General features: G+C 35.1%; 1 protein-coding gene across 1 annotated transcript; it reads left to right on the top strand.

The window, feature by feature from the left end:
* Positions 1-15,247: 15,247 nt before the first annotated feature.
* aqp3a (aquaporin 3a) lies at positions 15,248-19,885 on the top strand. The gene is made up of 6 exons (XM_051895442.1): positions 15,248-15,483; positions 17,787-17,913; positions 18,053-18,190; positions 18,282-18,406; positions 18,594-18,811; positions 18,960-19,885. The coding sequence occupies exons 1-6, from the start codon at positions 15,376-15,378 to the stop codon at positions 19,132-19,134; spliced, it is 891 nt and encodes a 296-aa protein (XP_051751402.1). The 5' UTR covers positions 15,248-15,375; the 3' UTR covers positions 19,135-19,885.
* Positions 19,886-20,950: the final 1,065 nt, after the last annotated feature.

Raw genomic sequence — 20,950 nt, 5'->3', positions numbered from 1 at the left:
TTTGTGGCCAGCGGTTTAGACATTAATGGCTGTGTGTTGAGTTAATTTGAGGGGACAGCAAATTTACACTGTTATACAAGCTGTACACTCACTACTTTACATTGTAGCAAAGTGTCATTTCTTCAGTGTTGTCACATGAAAAGATATAATAAAATATTTACAAAAATGTGAGGGGTGTACTCACTTCTGTGAGATACTGTAAGTTACATTTTCATCTAGTGATTTTCAAACTTTACAGACCCAGAGATGACCCATCTTGACTCTCAGCCAATGCGTTATAGATATGTATTTTTTTAAATAGTTTTTCAGAAAATATAGTTGTCTAAAAAACATTTCAAACAATTTTTCAGATTTGTTTTGGACAGAATTAGGAGATCTGAAATACAATTAATAATTAAGGCATCAATAACATCTAAAGTAAAAATATAATGTGTTTATAATGTAATGCATGTATTTAACAAAGGGTTTTTTTCTTCTTTTTTTTTTCTTAAATCAACAAGATACTGGCACTGAATGACTTTCCTGAGGTATATGTAATGCCAGTTTGTTCACAAGCTGATTTGACATATTTCTGCAGTTGAAGATTAGGTGTAAGTTGTTTCAGTAAGTTGTATCTTTCAACATACCTTCTGATGTTTATTTCATGTTATAACTAGTAGTAAAAAAGAAGTTATGACCTTTTTTTTTAAATAATGCAGCAATCTAGCCTGGTCTCATTATTTATACATAGGTGAAACAACACAGAACAGAATGAAATGTTTTAATTTTTAAAAGTAAATGAGCCAACTGTGTTTAATAGATGCGACTGAAAACAAAATCTGACTGGTGTCGTGGAAATTCTCAATACAAATCTGACTTCACCACTGACAATTTAAACAACTCCTAGTTGTTAATATAACACTACAGTATCTCGCGGTAATTCCCTGAATTCCTGAATACTTACAATACAATCCAATACTTCCCTGAAGTATGGTGACGGCCAGCTTCAAGTCTCACAAGGAGTTTGTAGGCCGCTCTGCGTACAATCACATTTCCACAACAATTATACTCTAACAGAGTCCACTAACTAGGTCATTACTTCAGGTTGAATGATTCTGATTGGTTAAGAAATAGATACATTTAGAAAATGTCCACACATGGACTGATAAGCAGAAGCACATCTCCATCGATTATACAGATGACACCAAGACCATGGTTTAGGCACGAAGTGACCTAGGTCACAGATATGCGTTTCTGGGCTTTAGTTTGTCGGGAAAAACAAGTCATTCCATCATCCAGAGTGCCCATTGTTCATCTTTCATCAATACTGACCTGTAGCACAGAATACTAGCGCACATTTACATATACAAAGGATGAAGTTTGTAAATGTTCAAGGTTGAAGTTGGTTGAACTTCCCCAAAACATACTAAGTTGTACTTTTCTCTCAGTGCGAGGTACAGACAATATTCATCATTATTATCGTGAAATAAATGTATTTTAAATACAATTAAGTATTTATTTTTCACTAGGGATGTGCGTTACCATGATGGTGTTTTGTATTTGAGTGTATGACACTGTATATACACCTTCTCAGTGTTGGGAAGATTTACTCTTACTTCAGCAATAAAACCAAAACAAAAAAAGAAACACAAATTTGATGTTTATCTAAAGTCATTTTTGCTTATTCGAATGGTTGAATTTGATCATCAAAGGTCAGCAGAAATAAAACAAAGTAACTTGAGTTACGTATTTGAAAAAGGAACTCAGATGTTTTGCTGTAAATTTAAAATCTGATTATGTAACTCGTATGTACTTATGTGTTACCCCCAACACTGTACCTTCTCTCTCTATATATATTAGTATTTACCTCAGCTTGTGAAAAAGCTACTTTGATAAACTTTGATTCGTAATGTGTCTTTCTCTTCCCTGTGTTACGGTGGTTGTCAGTATATGTTAAAGGTACAAAACATATTTTAGTAACAGCGTGGCCTCACTAATTCAGCAGCTGATTTTGTAAATTATAGATTTAATGTTTACATTTTTTAACTGTATTTTATAGAATTGTTCTAGCAACCACAGCTGCTAGTTCTGTAAAATGATGTTTTTTGTTTTTTTTATAATGTAGTTGATCCAGATCTTATTAATCACCTGATTTTTCATTCATATTTCAGTTGTGAATATGGATGTGCTCATTGTTTACTTTAAAGTCTGATGAATCATTCTATGTTGAAAGCCTATTTTTGGTAGCCTACAAAGTACCTTTTTTACAGTTGTGTTTTCACAGGATTTCACAATGTCCTGACAGAAACCCATCATATTGTATGATCTGTTAGTCAGAGACATGGTTTCACCTCCCAGTGGACTGTGGCAAGCCGTTTTGACTTTTATTCATTTTCACGATATGAATTCTTGATATCAACAATTCAATTCTTGATTTCAGGAATTACATTTAGTAACAATGGCAATTTTTGATATCAGGAATTACATTTCCACTAGTAACAATGTTCATTCTTGATATCAACAATTCAATTCTTGATATCAGGAATTGCATTTCCACTAGTAATAATGGCAATTTTTGATATCAGGAATTACATTTCCACTAGTAACAATGTTAATTCTTGATATCAGCAATTCAATTCTTGATATCAACAATTCAATTCTTGATATCAGGAATTACATTTCCACTAGTAAAAACTAGAATTCTTGATATCTGTAATTGTATTTTCACTAGTGAAATGTCACCATAGGCTGTCATTCAAATTTAATTGTTGAAACTCAGTTGAAATTCCAATTTCCCATATCAGAAATACAATTCTTACTAGTAAAAATCATAATTTTTGATATCAATAATTGCATTGTTACTAGTAAAAATGTGAATTTTTGATATCAAGGATTAATTTGGCACTAGTTGAAAAGTCACTTCTTGATATCAACAATTGAATTGCTAGTAAAAATGTTCATTTTTGATATCTGAAAATGTATTTCTGATATCAATATAATTTCAGATATCTAAAATAACTTTCTTAGTATATAAAAGTCAAAACGGCTTGCCATAGTGGACATCTATCAGTTTATCAGTAAATTCAGTTAATGAGAGCTCTCTGCAGGTTGACTGGTTTTGGCTGGTATTTACTGAACCACAGGAAACCATTTTCTTTAGAAGGCTGAAACATGATCTGAATTTATTTGACATTTTAACTTTTTGTGTAATTTCTTACACAAGGATCAGGATCATTTTAATAATTCATAATATTTTGACAACCCAGAGGGCTGCAGTCCACATTTCAAAGTGCAATGGGCCATTGAAGTACCATTAATGGGAAAAGTGTATTAGTACAGTATAGGTGCATTGGGGTGTATGGAATACACTAAAGTAATACAACTTCTGATCAAGTTCAAAATTCAAAATTCTGATCAAATTTCTTTTACCATTTCAAACTGACTATATCCTGTTTTCTTTATTTGTCATAATTACATATCTTTACTTTTGTAACTACTTTCTATATGTATGTAAAGCTGTTTCCATTCAAAATTGTGAATAGCACTATAGAAATTTGATTGAATTAAACAATACCTGAAATTCAAAGTGTGGTTAAATTATTGAAAAGGTAAAGGTCATAATTATAAAACTTACTTCATGATTATGAATTATTATTTTTTTGGGACTCAAAACAGTTTCAGTTTCACAACTGCAATTCAGTTAATGAGAGCTCTCTGCAGGTTGACTGGTTTTGGCTGGTGTTTACTGAACCACAGGAAACATTTTTCTTTAGACGGCTGAAACATGATCTGAAAAAATGATCTTTGGTAAATGTTCACAATATCCTGTGACCCATAACTCTTTATGTAATTTATGCAAAAAGCTACTAGCTGGTAAATTGATAAATATATGTTACTGTTCATGAGATTGGGGTCAGCAAGTTTTTTTATTTTATTTTATTTTATTTTATTTTATAAATTAATTATTTTATTCAGCAACTCTTTAGCATTTATAATGCTATAAAAGATTTCTATTTCAAATAAAATACGATTTGCTGTTTTTTTGTGCTTTCTATTCATCAAAGAATCTGGGAAAAAATGATCACAGATTCCATAGAAATATATTAAATTATAAGAACAATATTATTATCAATATATTAATAATAAGAAATGTTTCTTGATCATCAAATCAGCATATTAGAATGATTTCTGAAGAATCATGTGACACTGAAGACTGGAGTAATGACTGCTGAAAACTCAACTTAGAAATAAATAGCATATTAAAATGTATTAAAATAGAAAACAATCATTTAAAATTGTTATAATATTTCACAATATTACTGTTTTACTGTTCAAATTTTTGAACAGAAGAATGTGTCTATATATATAATTGTATTAATGTGGTATAACATAGCAGACTTGACAAAGCAGTCTCTTGAAAAGACAGTGGTGAATTTCTTTTTGAGGGGCTTGATGAGCCTCAGCTTCAGCTGCAACAATACTGTCATCTTTTAGCTTTGATCCTGTCATCAGCCATTTCCTTCTACTCCTCTTTAGAGAAGAATTTTGCTTTTCAAAACAGCCACACCTGTCGTGTCTGGATACACTGAAGTGTGTTAGCTTGTTCCATCCTGTCTCTGTCACAACCCTCCCTTTAGACAGTAAACAAACTGTCTCCCAAATTGCTCTAAAATGCAGTGATTGCTCTAATGTTCAAAATCTTAGAAGCACTATGCCCATGAGCAAGATCACAAAATGTCAGGTTGATATGTGGCTCATTATTCCACCCCAATTTCATAAGAAGCTCTTTAAACCGTGTAGTTTTGTTAGCAAGTGTTATTCTTATATCTTGGTCACATGACCAAGTTCTATAAATAAGTTATAAAAAGTTCTATTATACGGAACTTTGCATGTCAGTAATGCAAAAGATGTGAATACTGACAACATCAGCTTGTGAGACTGATTTTTGTTTTTTTTTTTACATAGTTTATCAGAAACTTGAGCAGCAATACATGTTCCACTACAGTTTCTCACACTCCATAAGCAGTGGCTTAAAGGCAGTCCTAATAGTGCCAGGTTATGCAATGGCTTTTACACAGGTGCATTGTGTCAGGGGGAAAACTTTAGTCATAGTGTTTTCATGCATTCATAGTCCTAGAGTTATTGGTTGGAAGTTTCCCACAGGATTCTGCACACGCTTGCATGGACTTGCAATATGTACCTGAATAGGGTTGCAGATCTTGCCTCCCTGTCATTCAATGATCATCAGTCACATATATTGTAGAAGGTACATATGCAAACACATTTTATTCATTTTACTCGAATCATAAACTACCCTTTTTGCTACACTCACCAGTTATCTCACAAGAAAACACTAACTGCTTATACTATTCAGTGAAAATAGCAGTAAAAGCCAATGTTGCTGTTCGAATTGGATGAAGGGGAAATGGAAGAGAAGAGAAAGACGAAAATGAACAATGTCAGATGAGATCAGGCAACTTTGTTTGATTACTGGATCTTATCCGCACTGTGTAGACCTTATCCGCAAGAGAAACAAGAACGCGGCCATATTAAGAATTTCTATGGTATCGCTGTCGAAGAGTAATTAGCTGGTGAAGTGGATTTACTTATTGTAGAGTTAATGAAAGTTATGAGCATTGTAATGTTTGAAGCGAATGTCATAACAAATGTCAGTCAGTAGAGCGGAAAGATTTTAAAATGAGCTGTTTATTCATAAACGTATAAGATCTTACCTTCATGCTGTGATAATACAAACCAGAAGACAGAACACAATGAGCATAGGACTGAAAAGGGACAGGACTATGTAAGGCTTACAGCTTGTCTAGGCCTTTAGCTTTGCCACCTTTTATGTTCCAGAAAGTCTTGAAACTGAAATTTCTTTAATTTTTTGGGAAGATGGTTTCTCTCACCACATTGACCACAGATACACTGACGCATTCAGACAAGATGATATCCTCTTTCATTAAAGTCATCAAAGCAATCCTGGACATTAAAATCTCATGCTATAGCTCAGAACCATTTTTGGGAAGCCAAATAAGTCAACAGGTCAGTATCAACGAGACCAGACAAATGTGGAATGGTAGAGTGGCTGCTTATAACTGGTGAGTTGATGAGCTGGTGCAGGTGTGTCTAATTAGAATTCAGGTGAGGCTGAACAAGTGGGTGGAGCTGAAGGGTCTGGTGTGGCAGATGGTGTAGCCTCCGTGACATGATACTTCAGAGCACTTGCGTTTGATATCTTTTTAAAAGGAACACTTCACAGATTATTGTAGAAGTAAAAAAAAAGTTTTTTAGTAAGTGTTATTCTTATATATATTGGTCACATGACCAAGTTCTATAAATAAGTTATAAAAGGTTCTATAATAGGGAACTTCACATGTCAGTAATGCAAAAGATGTGAATACTGACAACATCAGCTTGTGAAATTGAAAACCTCATGATTTTTTTATATTCAGCAGTATGCAGCAATACATGTTCTATTATTTGTTCTCACGCTCTATTTTTACCTTCACAAGGGTAGTTAAAAACCAACATAACAAAATATAACCAAAAAATTAAAAAAACATTTCTTTGTTGTATGTCAGAGCTCTTCAACTCTAGTCCTGAAGTGCCAGTGTCTTGCTGAGTTTAACAACTTTTTATTTTCAAAATGTGTGAAAATAAAAAGTTGTTTTTAGCTGTTAACTGTCTGTCCCACTTTTAAGCATAGACATGAAAATTACTTTTCCAACTTAAATTGTTAAAAAATATTGAATACTTCAGAGCACTTGCGTTTGATATCTTTTTAAAAGGAACACTTTATTGTAGAAGTAAAAAAAAAAAAGTTTTTTTTAGCAAGTGTTATTCTTATATATCTTGGTAACATGACCAGGTTCTATAAATAAGTTGTAAAAAGTTCTATAATAGGGAACTTTGCATGTCAGTAATGCAAAAGATGTGAATACTGACAACATCAGCTTGTGAGATTGAAAACCTGATTTTTTACATTCAGCAGTAGTTTCTCAGAAACTTGACCAGCAATACATGTTCCACTATTTGTTCTCACACTCTGTTTTTACTTTCACAAGGTTAGTTAAAAACCAACATAACAAAATGTAACCAAAAAAATAAAAAACATTTCTTTGTTGTATGTCTAGTCCTGAAGCGCCAGTGTCTTGGCTGAGTTTAACAACTTTTTATTTTCAAAATTTGTGAATATCTGTGCCAAATTTTAGGTTAATATCTCTAAAAAAAGAACTTTCAGAAAGATTTTTTGGGCACAGTACCAAACTTTTCCATGAAATCCAGGATCACATGAAATGCCTTGTGTATCTGATTGGAATCTTATCTAAAATGATGGACTGTCCACATTATGCATCGCAACTGTTCCGATCCGATTTGTGTGTCCATACCACTCTTTCGTTTTCCGGAATATCTGCATTGGTTTCTATGACATTGCGTTGGTAGGTAGGCTATATACCAAATGCTAAATCTGATATATGAAATCGGATATATGTACGAAAATTGGATTTGGACTGACAGTCTGAACATAGCCAATGTGGAGTCAATAATTTTAGATCAGATTTCAATCGGATACAAATACAGTGCCCTCCACAAATATTGGCTATAAGAAAAAAGCTAACGCATTGAAAATCTCCATTTCCACCATCAGGGAAATAATTAAGAAGTTCCAATCAACTAAAGATGTTACAAATCTGCCTGGAAGAGGACATAGCATCCTAATGAACAGTAAGGAGGAGAGTTTGAGTGGTCACAGACTCTCCAAGGATCACAGCTGGAGAATTGCAGAAATTAATTGAGTCTTGGGGTCAGAAAGCCTAAAAAAAACAAAATTACCAAACAGCACCTACATCACCAAAAGTTGTTTGGGAGGGTTTCAAGAAAAATCCTCCTCGTTCATCCAGAAACAAACTCCAGCATTTTCAGTTGTCAGACACGACTGGAACTTCAAAAGGGACCTGGTTCTGTGGTCAGATGAAACTAAAAAAAGAGCTTTTTGGCAGCAAACCCACCAGATGGGTTTGGTGCAAACAGGGATAAAAAGTACCCCATGCCCACGGTTAAATATACTGCTGGATCTTTAATGCTGTGGGCCTATTTTTCTGCTGGAGGTCCTGAACATCTTGTTCAGATACATGGCATCATGGATTCTATCAAATACTAACAGATAAAAATCAAAACCTGACTGCTTCTGCTAGATATCTTATAATGGGCCGTGGTTGGATCTTCCATCAGGACAATGATCCAAAACAAACATTAAAATCAACACAAAAATGTGTCACTGTGCACAAAATGAAGCTTCTGCCATGGCCATCCCAGTTCCCTGACCTGAACCCTATAATGCGTGGGGTGAACTGAAGAGAAAAAGCACCAATATGGAGCTGTGAATCTGAAGGGTCTGGAGAGATTCTGTATGAAGGAATGGTCTCTGATATCTTGTCAGGTGTTCTCCAAACTCATCAGGCATTTTAGAAGAAGACTTAGACCTGCTATCTTGGGAAAAGGACGTTGCAATAATTGGGTGCTAATAATTGTGACCAACGTGAACTAGAGAATAACATTTATTTCATAATGAGCTTTTTCCCCCATTTTCAGTTGTTTTACTTAAATGAAAGGTTAGAATTTTGTGAAATGTTTGAATGAAAGGTCAAAAGGATAAACAATCCAGATTTATTTTCACAGCCGCCTTTGCTTATATTTACTAAGGGAGCCAATATTTGTGGAGGGCACTGTATAATCGTATTTGGACTGACAGTGTGAACATAGCAAAAGATGCAAACATTGAGAGATTTGGAACAAATTTTACAAATGAGGTAAATTGTCACCTTGGTCCATAATCCATGGAGGTTCGGGCTTTAAATCTTTTGATTCAGATTTGTGCTTGTGCTGTGTGCCAGAGTCCTGCATGGGTTCTTCTGTTTGGCAGACCTGCACCCACAGAACTTAATATATAGAAAACACTTGTTATCCGACAGCAGCATTTAGCTATAAATGAATTCTGTACCCGACCCGTTTAACATAAAGACCGCAGTTCTAGCCTCATCCACATTAAATTAAATTTATAAAAACTGATCTCAGGGAGTATGGAAGGGCTCCTGTGAAACATGGTTACTATACGCGTCATAATTACAGAAAGAATTGCAATTACATAAATTTGAATGCATAAAAGGTGTAAATAAATGTAATATAACGAACATTATTTGACATCTAGAAAATAGCCTTGGCTATTTGATCCACAATCTGCACTGCAAATTACAATGAAAATATTCTCCCAACTGTTACATCAAATATTAGCAGTTCACCCTTCAGGACAGGTGGATTCAAGAGCTTTCTATTTGTGCACATCTTTTTCTGTTTTGATGTGCATCAGTGCTGTTTCCTGTTCAGTCAGGGAGGACATGCAATGCGGATGCCGGATGTGCTGGGGCAGGGTGTAGATATAAGATTTCATATATGTAGATTACATTTTTACTCATTTGTTTTTTTGTTTTTTTGTTTTCTTCTCAGCAGCTTTATTAAAATGCAAAACGAAGATATCCTCCTGGAACCCAGGAATAGACTTTTGTCCTCTGTAGTGGACATTATATTTTAGTGATTTTCTCTGACATCAAACATGTCACAGTTTTAAGTCTGGATGTCCTGTAAAGAGCACATTCAGGGCTTTGCAGAGATACCACATTTTTAGAGGTTTCGCCATGACAACAACAACTTCTTGGTCTTTCAATATGACTGAAAATGAAAATTAGCACTCTTATGGAAATATGATAATATTTTGTAATTATCATTTAAATCAGATTAATTTTCAAATTGTTTGTTATAAATCAACATCTCAGGAAAATGTTATGGGTAGGGGTGTAACTCATGATTCACTCATTTTCTCGATGCATCGATTACAAATCCTGACGATGCATATGCATCAATCTTGAAACATGTTTTTTGAATCGTGAATCGTTAATTTCAGTCGATAATCGATGTAAAATGCGAATTGGATTAATCGCGATTCTATAGCGATTCAGTGCTTCAAAATATATAAACATTAAATTACTACATGTGCAAATTGATGGAGACGTGCGCCATAATTCGCCCTCACAGCTCTCCTTCACAGACACGTGCTGCACTCTTTACCGCCTTTCACTGGATTGCGCTCACGCTCCGTCCACAGCTCTCATCAACAGTTTTGAGCAGCCCACGTTTGAGCTCTCCTCAGGACGGCCACTGCTATTCATATGAGCAGATGGCAGTCTATAGTCCTGAGTCAAACCGCTCAAGCCATTGATTAAGCTGCCAAGTCATTGCATGGTCTACTCTTGAAATAAAACGCTTTCATTGCGCGGAAATGTCACCGTTGTTTTATATGAGATAAAATACTGAAGTTTTACGGAAATTGGTCATACCATTGACATTACCTGAGCAGTTGAAGTAAAACCCCGCTTATTCAAGGGCACGCATTTAATGCATGGACGGACCAAACACATAATATAAGTGTCTAAATGCATACGCACAGTTCCAATGAATGATAAATGAAATTTAACTTAATGTTGTTAAACTGAATGTGCAAAGGAAACTGCTGAAATAACTAACAGTGCATGATATTCTAAGTTAGTCTCTCCATGTAAGCATTAGTATACCTGGAACACTTTAATAAGGTTATAGCCACTATCCTGCACTATAGTTAACATGAACTAACAATACTTTTAAAGTCTTTTAAAATTTTGGCTTATGCAAATTTCTACAAATGCCAATTTTTAGGCTATTAAAATAAAGTTATTTAGCATCATTATAACTAACATGATCCAACATTAACAATGAACAAAAGGTTGTTTTTTGCCCTTACTCTCTGACCTCCTGAAGGCCGCTGTGTAATTCGCACCCTGACTAAGACACACTGGGGAAAGCATTTCAATAACCCTAATGAATGCATATAAAAATGCAGAATTGAATCAAATAAATCGAATCGCATCGAATTTTAATGTGAATCGTCTCGAACTGAATCATTCTGAATTTGCAAAAATCGTTCTTGAATCGAATCGAACACCTATGAATCATGAATCGAATCGATTCGCTGTCTAACCAAAGATTCACAGAACTAGTTATGGGGTTTCAAATCAAAATATGACTTTCTGTTACGAAACAGGACATTGATTTCATACATGACCTCTGTAGAGGACACCAGGACTTAAATCATGTTTATCAGGCATTTTAGAAGATAAAACAAGTGAATAGGGAAAGAAATTATATATCAATATTCCTATTAATTATTAGATATTATTATGAAAATGTTACCAATTATTACTCTCATTATTACACTTCTTTTTTCATTGCATGTTGCTTCAAGAACACATTAATATGCAAATTAGATACAGTGTATAGATACATTGTATTGAATGGGAAAACCCATGTATGGCCATTTTACCCACATATTGCATAAAGTAAAATGGTATATCAATTAATTCCATTATATTTTTCATAACATAGCTGAGAATCATCTTTATGTTTGGTTAAAAACAATACTGAAGTCTAAAAAGTGATTGGTGATTAAAAAAAAAAAAAAAATCCCATTGTTTTTGCCTATACATGTCATTTCATGTCATTTTATTTTTTAAACAACTTAGTCCTGGTGTCCACTACAGAGGACATAGCATAACATATGAATAAAATATAATTCTTGAAAAATGTTATTTTTTTCATTTGTTTCTTACGCTCTAAACAAAATAATGACGTGAAAAAATACTAAATTCAAAAAACTTTTTTTTTCTGGGTCTCAGGAGGATATTATTGTCATCTTCTTAACACTTTTTACACATCACTGTGTTGTCCATGAAGTATACTCACTGGTGGATCCAGGGGTGGGGCCAGATGGGGCACTGAACCATCTGAAATCTGATTGGCCCCCGAAGTGTCCCTGCCCTGTCACTCATCGCTGATCTACGTCAATTCAACCCGCGTTATCACATGGACGGCGCAAGAGCATAATGTAAGTGTCTAAAATGAATGTGTACATTTCAGTTGAATGATAACGTTTGCGCTATTTAACTTAACACTGTTGAACCTATACGCCTTCTGCTAACATAAGAGCATGCGGTTTATCTTTAAAACAGGCGCGAGTGGAGGATGCGTTTGTTAGCCTACTATAGCAACCAGTGGCGTAACTTTGTTTTAAAAAGTGGGTGGGACATGAGTGTTTGTGTGTGTGTGTGTGTGTGTGTGTGTGTGTGTCTGTGATCGCTGCGTTTCAGTTCAAGCGGCACATGAACCGATCATCTCTTCCTACTAGTAATAAACATGAATTAACATCAGTACACACCGTTTTTTAAGTTCACCGACCCCTCCCTCATTAAAACCTGCGTTCAGTGATAAAGCCCTCTTCTGTGTGGACTGCACGAGCGCCAAGAGAGCACAGTAGCATGCCACTGATAACCGGCTACATCAACGAACGCTCAGCATAATTTCAAAAACAACACCTTCCAGCGCCAGATCAAATCTTATTTAACGAATGAAATTAATGCTTTGCTAGTCAACTGGAGATGTTTCATGTGTATTAGGTAGCCTACCATTGCGTAACCATGTCTTGAACATTGGGGGGGGATCAGTTCTGTGGAGTTCCGCCTCTTTTTGGGCGATTTCACTCTGGCCGAGATTTGCCCCGAGTGCTCCCATAGACTTCCATTCAAAAAACTTTTTTCTCGAACTGCAGGCACTGCAATGCATTCTCTATGTGTTCCGGGAGGGCTAGCACTAACATGCTTTCGTCATCATACGTAACCTTAACTTGTGCAGCGATTGGTGGGAACGTCTCTATTTATAATCTTTAAGCTAAAGTGACATCTAGTAATTTCCTCAGTGCATAACTTACATTTCACAGACATTTTCTCCATCTGTAAATGTTAGAAAGTCGAGAAAATATTTCCATTTTGCTGTCCAGGAGACAGGAGTGGAAGCACAAACTTCCGTGAACGAGCGCCGCCGTGCGCATGCGCGCCAAACAGACGGAGCGCAATAATTCTGACTAAAATATACATTTAACTAAAATATTTGTTGTTGATTATTTGTTTTTGTTTGCGAACATAAATGTGCCATATGTAGAATTTCGAACCTACACCTAAGTGTATTTTTATGATAGCAGTAACTGTAAAGTGATTATTGTAGGGTAATCATAATAGACTAAAAATTAGTCTGTGCTTTTTTTATTTTCAGTTTTAGTTTAGTGAATGTAACTTCTGCTTTAAAAAGCATTATTTTGTTTTTAGATTGTAGAGTCACAATGTTAGAATGTAGGCCTCATGTAATTTGACCCCTTTTTTGTGCATAATATAACATACATGGTTACATTCATGTTTGTTTTATAGCCTTCAATACGAACATTGTTTGTAGGAAAATATTGGGCAGGATATGAAATAAAAAAAAAAATTAATTAAAAATTTTTTAATTAAATACAGATTTTATATCGCCCAGCCCTAAGGCATGCTTTTAATACTGAGTTTTCCATGTTTTAGATAAGCAGTAGTGATACATTACATCACATTATTTAACAATTCTGCATCTCTAAATCTTTTTTTTCTTTTTTCTTTTTCTTTGTGCCAAAAAAAATTTAGCACCAGCCGCCACTTATGGTGGTTATGGCCCTGTTAGGTACATCCATGCCACAAGATGTTTCAAAAAGTGGTAGGGACAATATCGACCCTGGTGAAAAGTGGTGGGGACGTGTCCCACCCGCAAATTACGCCTATGATAGCAACGTTAGGTTCCAGGCGTGCTTTCCTTTAGAATTATCGACAGGTAGAAAAACTGAGGAATTTGGTTTAAAAATAAAGTAAGATCAAGACACTCACGTTACGTAGAGGTGTGTTAAAAATGCTTGGTTAAATAAATGTGTAATGTTGTTATGAATATTTCACTGAAATTTCAATCAAGACAAGAAAGAGAACAAACAGGGCAATGTCTTAAGAAACTGTTAGCGCCTTCACGATAAAGTTCCAGATGGTTAATACTGTTTTACATTTTAATTGTCATTAAAAATGAATTTGATTATTGCTGTAATGTATGTTTTAATTCATACACGAAGCCAGAGGGAGCCCTCGTGCAGAAAGTACAAGGTAGACTCATAAAAGTGAGACTCATCATCTCAGGTATTTTCATAAGAATAAAGTAGGCTATATTGAGAATGCAATGCTAATCGAAATAGCCTTGATCACAGAATACTACAAAATAGTGTATGTTTGCCTCATTCTGTAATAAGAAGCCTTTTTTTTTTTCTTCAAATGTTGTTTTATATTTTATTCTGTGTGTTACTCTTAATGAAGAAAAAATAAAATATGGCAATATTTAAGCTGTTATTGCAATAGTTTATAAATCCAAAAAGTGTTTAGAAAAAAACTTAGGGCTTTAAAGAACAGTTAATGAACAAAGCTCTAGAGCCAGCAGCAAAGGAAAGAGATAAAATGTATGCAAAACTCGTTAATTTAAGAATTGCACATGAACAGTAAACTATGTGGCCTCACTGTGACCCCTGCTTTTAAAAAATCCTAGATCCGCCACTGAGTATACTGCTCTTTCTATTTTTTTCTTATTTAAAAAATACCATTTATTCAGAAATCACCTACATTATAGTCTATGCAACCAGGTATTTGACTGTGCCAAATCAGTATTTGATTAAATCAGTATAAATGATTAGTAATAGTGCAATTTTGCCATTCAAATAAACAGCCTCTGTCACAATCAATCAAGAAATTATGTAATAAGAATTCTCGTGTTTCAGAATATTAATGGCCTTATTGTAAAAAAACAAAACAATTATATGTTTCAAAATAATGATGATTTAGATTAATTTAGTGCCTAATCAGCTTCATTGGTAACTGAATTTTTTTTATGAATCATATACTACTAAGCAAGTGACCCTGCCCATTCCTGGAGCCAGAGCCATAGTCATGCTTTTTGTTAACACAAAATGAAACTCTTCTCCTTCCACTGGCCCTTTAGAGATTAGTCAAATATACTTCTAAAATTTCACACCCGGGCCCAATTTTAAACCAAAAGCCTTAATAGAAGGTGATGAAGTTTCAGAAGATTTCAAAAATACAAAGATGTGAGAGAAAGGAAAAAAAAAAAAAAAGAAGAACCTGTTCTATAATAGAGAGGAACAGCACAGGAATGCAATGTGAAGGGGTGTGAGTGCATAAGTTAATAGTACTGGGAGGGTTTGAGGGAGTTAATGTGGTGTATAGGTGAGTGTGTGTGAAATAAGGAAGTATGTAAGGGGGCAGGCTGGAGCATGAAGGGCTGGTCCTGATCCAGCGTGGCTATAAGAGCAGAGCCCTGGCCTTCACTTGAGTATACATCTCTGAGGACATACTGGTTGTTTCACACAGTCAAAGAAAGACATCCACACCCGGCTGAAAGATGGGTTGGCAGAAGGCTATGCTGGATAAGCTTGCACACACTTTCCAGATCCGCAACAAGCTGCTGCGCCAGGGATTGGCTGAATGCTTGGGAACTCTCATCCTGGTGGTGGGTATTTCTTCCTAATCATAATTTAGACACTTAATCACAACATTAGTTTTAATAGCATCAAAGCTGAGGTCAGAAGAACTTAATACAAATGCAGTTTGTCATATGGTCTGAAACAGTGAGTTTATGTCTCACATAACCTGTAATAAAAGAAATAAGTTTGGTTTGTAGTGTAATGTTGCTACAGTAGAGCATCAGCTGTGGAATTGCTCAATTGCACACTCTTGCACTTCTTCTCACTCAGATTGATGACAGAGTCAGGCTGTAATGAGTACTTTGGCACTTGCAAGAACTCACATTTTCCATAAGCAAATAACTGAATGATAGATTCATGCAAATTAGCATATAAATCTGTACTATAGATCTTACATTAGCATGTTTTAGTCTCCTGCAGCTGGTCTTCAATCCAAGAGATAGTTCAAAAAGTACCCAAAAATGAAAATTCTTTTCAAATTGTATTTTTTTTTTCTATTCGAAGAAAGTCATTGGGGTTGTTTTCAATCCCATTGTGTGAACAAAAACATTTAAAAACAATTGAATCATACATGATGAACCTATAAAGGAAGTTTACTGCATTGTCTATTATTGAAAGTATGTATGAATGTCAAATATGTCCTGAGGAACTATTCTTAAAGGAAGTAATTTGCAAATAGATACGAAAAAAATGGTAGATAGAATCCTGTTCGTGAGAAAAACAAACACTCTTGACATGCATGATAAACAGAAAAAAGCATACTTGAACATCCTCTCTAATTTAGTGGCAATTTTCTCTGTGACAAACAGCGCACATAGCATTTAGTAAGGCAGCTTGCATCAGGAAAGAAGCGCATACCAAAGCTTTCGATAAATAGCACTTGTGTCATCACTTCCATTATAAAACCACAATCCACGCGTGAGAGATAACATAATATGCTGAGGTTTAATGAATCATCTTAAGGCATTGAGCCAATATCATCAGAGTGCATTTGCCACACGAACAACAAGGATTCATTTTGAAATATACTTTAGTCCATTTTTTCATATTCTAAACATATAAAATCTATATTTTGGATACATTTGATATTAATGCAACCATATTTAGTGTTTAGATAATTAGATATTAACCAAGATGAAAAAAAAAGGCTTATTAACAGATACCTGACAATTTCCCACCAATTTTCTACACAGTCACGGAAATGTTGTCAAACATTGTGCTAAACAGGATGTCTGATTAAAGCATCGCACGCGGCAGACTAGAGCGAAGAATCAGCTGCTGTAAGAGATCAGGGGTGTGTGTGCATGACAGTCATAGGAGGGGTATGAAATTTGACTCTTGTTAAAGAGAATATTGACACCAAACTGCTGCTACAAAATGGTCTCAGGACAATTATGTGATTTTACAAGCACTTCAGTAAAAACTAATTTCAAGAAGTACACTCACAGTTTGCTTTTAAGGTGTGTGGCCCTGATTATATGAGAGATAATACTTGAATAGAGAGGTCATAAGATAACTGAAACACTCAACAGGTGTGATGTTTGCTGTGTGGCAAAAGGTGTTCGATGTGCAAGCTACTTTGAACACAGTCTTTGTCTGTGAAGGTCAGTGTTGTGATATTGACTTTATCAGCAAACGCTCTTCCCAGAGCAGAAACAGGAACCATTTGTCTTTGGTCACACAATGCTGTGGAAAAAAGGTGAAATAAAATGAATAACACAAGGAAATGTATAAGCATTTTGTGGTTACTGAAAACAAAAGGAAATATTTTGGGGGCCATGCTTAGGTCATAAATTGGTTTTGTGAGATGCCATATTTAGGCTTGTGTTGACATTGTTGCTGAGATTTTACGCTCACGAAAGCTCTTCAACGCTCCATGGCAATTACTTGACTTTAGAAAAGCCATAGAGTGACCTGATAATTCAATATAATGTCACAGGTATTTAGGGTCACACTGAGGTAACCTTTAAAATGAAAACTTCAGCCACAAGTCTGAACAGATTCTTATAATTGCTCTTTGTCAGAAGGGACTTGTAATGACCTGTCTGAGATGTTCTATGTGAAGATGTGCAGCCCAAAGTCACTATAGATTTGTAGTGTTCCAACAAAAGGGAATACTACTTATTTTATTTTTAGCAGAGTTTGAAACTGCAACCTGCTATTCTCATCACCAGTGTAAAGTATATGTTGTGGCTCACAATTTAAATGCTGTGAAAGGCCTAGATGGTAAAATGATTTTTCCTAGTGCTGAAAGAAATGGCACGCTTGAAACAATGTGTGGTTTCTCAAACAGTAATTAACGCATGTTCTTTTTTCACATCATTCACAGATGTTTGGCTGTGGTGCAGTGGCCCAAGTGGTACTAAGTGAAGGATCTCACGGACTCTTTCTCACTGTAAACCTTGCTTTTGGGTTTGCCGCTACCCTTGGAATCTTGGTTTGCGGCCAGGTGTCAGGTAGGCAAACTCCTCTAAAATTGCATCTTAAGCTGTTGTTACGCACGGCTATAAAAACAAGACCTAGTTTTTATAAAAGATTTTTTGTGGATGAACTTATTGGATGAAAGAATTTTTTTTTTTTTTTTTCCATCTTTAGGCGGACATTTAAATCCAGCAGTTACATTTGCTCTTTGCCTCTTGGGACGAGAACAGTGGAGAAAGTTTCCTGTGTACTTTCTGTTCCAAACACTTGGATCCTTCTTGGGTGCCGCAATTATCTTTGCTGAATACCATGGTACATGTTACATAGTATTAATGTTCTTTCTTGTCAAAAGTGTATATTATGTTTCTCCTTTTTGACATTTTTTTTTTAAATTTTATTTTAGATGCAATGTATGATTATGCTGGAGAATCAAATGAGTTGATTGTAATTGGGCCAAAAGCCACTGCTGGGATTTTTGCTACTTACCCAAGCCCGCATCTCACCATCTTAAATGGATTTTTTGACCAGGTCAGTAACTGCAAGCTTACCAGCTTGTGATTAACTTAAATGAATAATAAAATCTCTCATTAAACCATCAAACACATGCTCTGTATATACCCCATTTTTATTGATGTTAATAACAATTATTAAAGGTATTATATGTAATATATTTTAGATTTTTGTATATAAATTATAAATATAACCATCTCTCCAGGTGATAGGCACATCATCTCTGATTGTCTGCATCCTGGCCATTGTGGACCCCTACAACAACCCGATTCCCCAAGGTCTTGAGGCCTTCACGGTGGGATTTAGCGTTCTTGTCATTGGCCTCTCCATGGGCTTCAATTCTGGTTATGCAGTTAACCCAGCTAGAGATTTCGGGCCTCGTCTTTTCACCGCCATTGCTGGATGGGGTGGTGAAGTCTTCACGTAAGTGTATACATTTAATTCCCGTGACATGAACATATTATGTACATATTATGAACATATTATTATTAACATATTATGTGCAACGCTTTCAAGTTTTTCCATTCTGTCAGTAAAAAGTAATGAGTGTTTCTATTTTGGTTTGCAACAGTGCCAGGGATTGTTGGTTTTTGGTGCCCATCTTCGCCCCCTTCATCGGATCCGTTATTGGTGTGCTTGTGTACCAGCTGATGGTGGGGTGGCATGTGGAGGGAGAGGCACGGGACAAGAAGAATAAATCTAGGGAAGAGTCTTTGAAACTTAATGATGTCACCAGCAAGGAGTGATCTGCGTGATTTCCATCAGCCCTCCGCACCATAAATCCACATAAGCTTTCTGCTTATGAGTCTCTGGGTTCAATAAATATGTCTTGTACCGCACAAGACTCCCTCTTCTGTTTCAGAGGGGGTTCTGATAGTCTTGCAGAGCATCAAATGGACTTTAAATGCTGAAAATGTCTAGATACCAAACTTTTCTTAATTGTTCCATCAGACATTTTTTTATATACTTTTTTGATTCTTATTTTTTTCTTCACACATTCTCCAGATTCCTCCATTAAGGGAAAGAGGCGTTTCTTTAGCAACACGAATTATATTAATTCACTGTTTTGAAAAGTTAGTAAAAATGTAGTGTAGCAACTATCAATATACAATATTTCACTTTTTTTACTACTATTATCCAAATATGTTGACTTTCATGTTAAGAAGTTGAGCTAGTTGAGCAGTTCTACCAAAAACAGCTACAGTACTTATCTTCTTCTTTTTTTTTCTCTTTTTATTATGTAAATATTTTTTATTCTCATCTTCATTTAAAGAATTTTAAAGATTTTTTCTTATTACATTTTAGGGATTACAACTTAACATGTACGCATTTCAAGAAACTTTACAGTCGATAGTAATCCTGACAATTGCATGACATTGCAGTCTTTAGGCTTGTATTGTCATCCTCTCATGTATCTGTTCGTAACCATTTTAATTTTGTGATTCAATGTTTTGAAGCAATTGGTTGTTATCTTAATAAAGTTTTTTTTTTAAAGAAGCCTCACAATGTGATGTTTTTTCATTTTTATTTTGTTTAATTTGAAACCACCCTTTGTCTTTGTACAGGATGTGCACATTCATGTACTCTTCCTGAGGTTGTTGGTGTTAATCAGTAGTAGGATTCAAAACATGTCAAAGCCAATCAATATCAAAGATATCTCCAGATGAATGTAACAAGTAATTAAGGCCTTATGAAACAATAGGTGTGGACATCTGGAGGCTTAAATATAAGCATGAGAGAGTAAGAATATTACCAGTCTCTCTCAGATTCACATTAATTCATATTAAGGCTACTGGGAAAACACCTGGGTGTGTGCATGTTCAAATATAATACATTCCACCTTCAAGAAAGAAAACAAACTTAAGTGAATTAATACAATTGCTTCAACCAAGCCACAACATGTCAGGTTAAAGTTCTCAGAACTCACTTCTAATAATTATTATCTCTGATTTATTTCCCAGAACCCTACAAAAATAGTTGCTAACAACACAGTGTTGTTGACAGAGCAATAACTCACTTTTGTTACATTTCTAAAACCAATTACAAAACAAAGGAAGACCAGCCTTCTATACACTTAAATCAGTGCAATAACTGAAGCTTGTTGATTGATGCGTTACGGTGTGGTTGAAGGAATGTCAAGGACTCAGACACAGAGTTCTATGGGCTTTTTATTTAATTTAAAAAACAAAACAAAAACAAATAAAAACTACCCCGTAGGGGAAAACACACAATGCAAGGCAGGGTAGGACACGGCAGGGCAACGCTGAATACACTGGGCAATACTGAACTAAAATGTGTTTTAATATCACTATTAATAAAGATAGTATGATCATTATATAATATCAATCTTTAAATGCAAGATATTTAAAGTGTACCTAAAGTACTTGCAATAGTTCCTTTTTAGTATAATCAAATATACTTAAAGGGTTAGTTCACCCAAAAATGAAAATTCTGTCATTAATTACTCACCCTCATGTCGTTCCAAACCCATAAGACCTTCGTTCATCTTCAGAACACAAATTAAGATATTTTTTGATAAAATCCGATGGCTCAGTGAGGCCT

Source organism: Ctenopharyngodon idella, chromosome 5 (assembly GCF_019924925.1).
Source record: "Ctenopharyngodon idella isolate HZGC_01 chromosome 5, HZGC01, whole genome shotgun sequence".
NCBI classification, from domain to species: Eukaryota; Metazoa; Chordata; class Actinopteri; order Cypriniformes; family Xenocyprididae; genus Ctenopharyngodon; species Ctenopharyngodon idella.
This window is presented reverse-complemented; position numbering and strand designations above follow the sequence as displayed.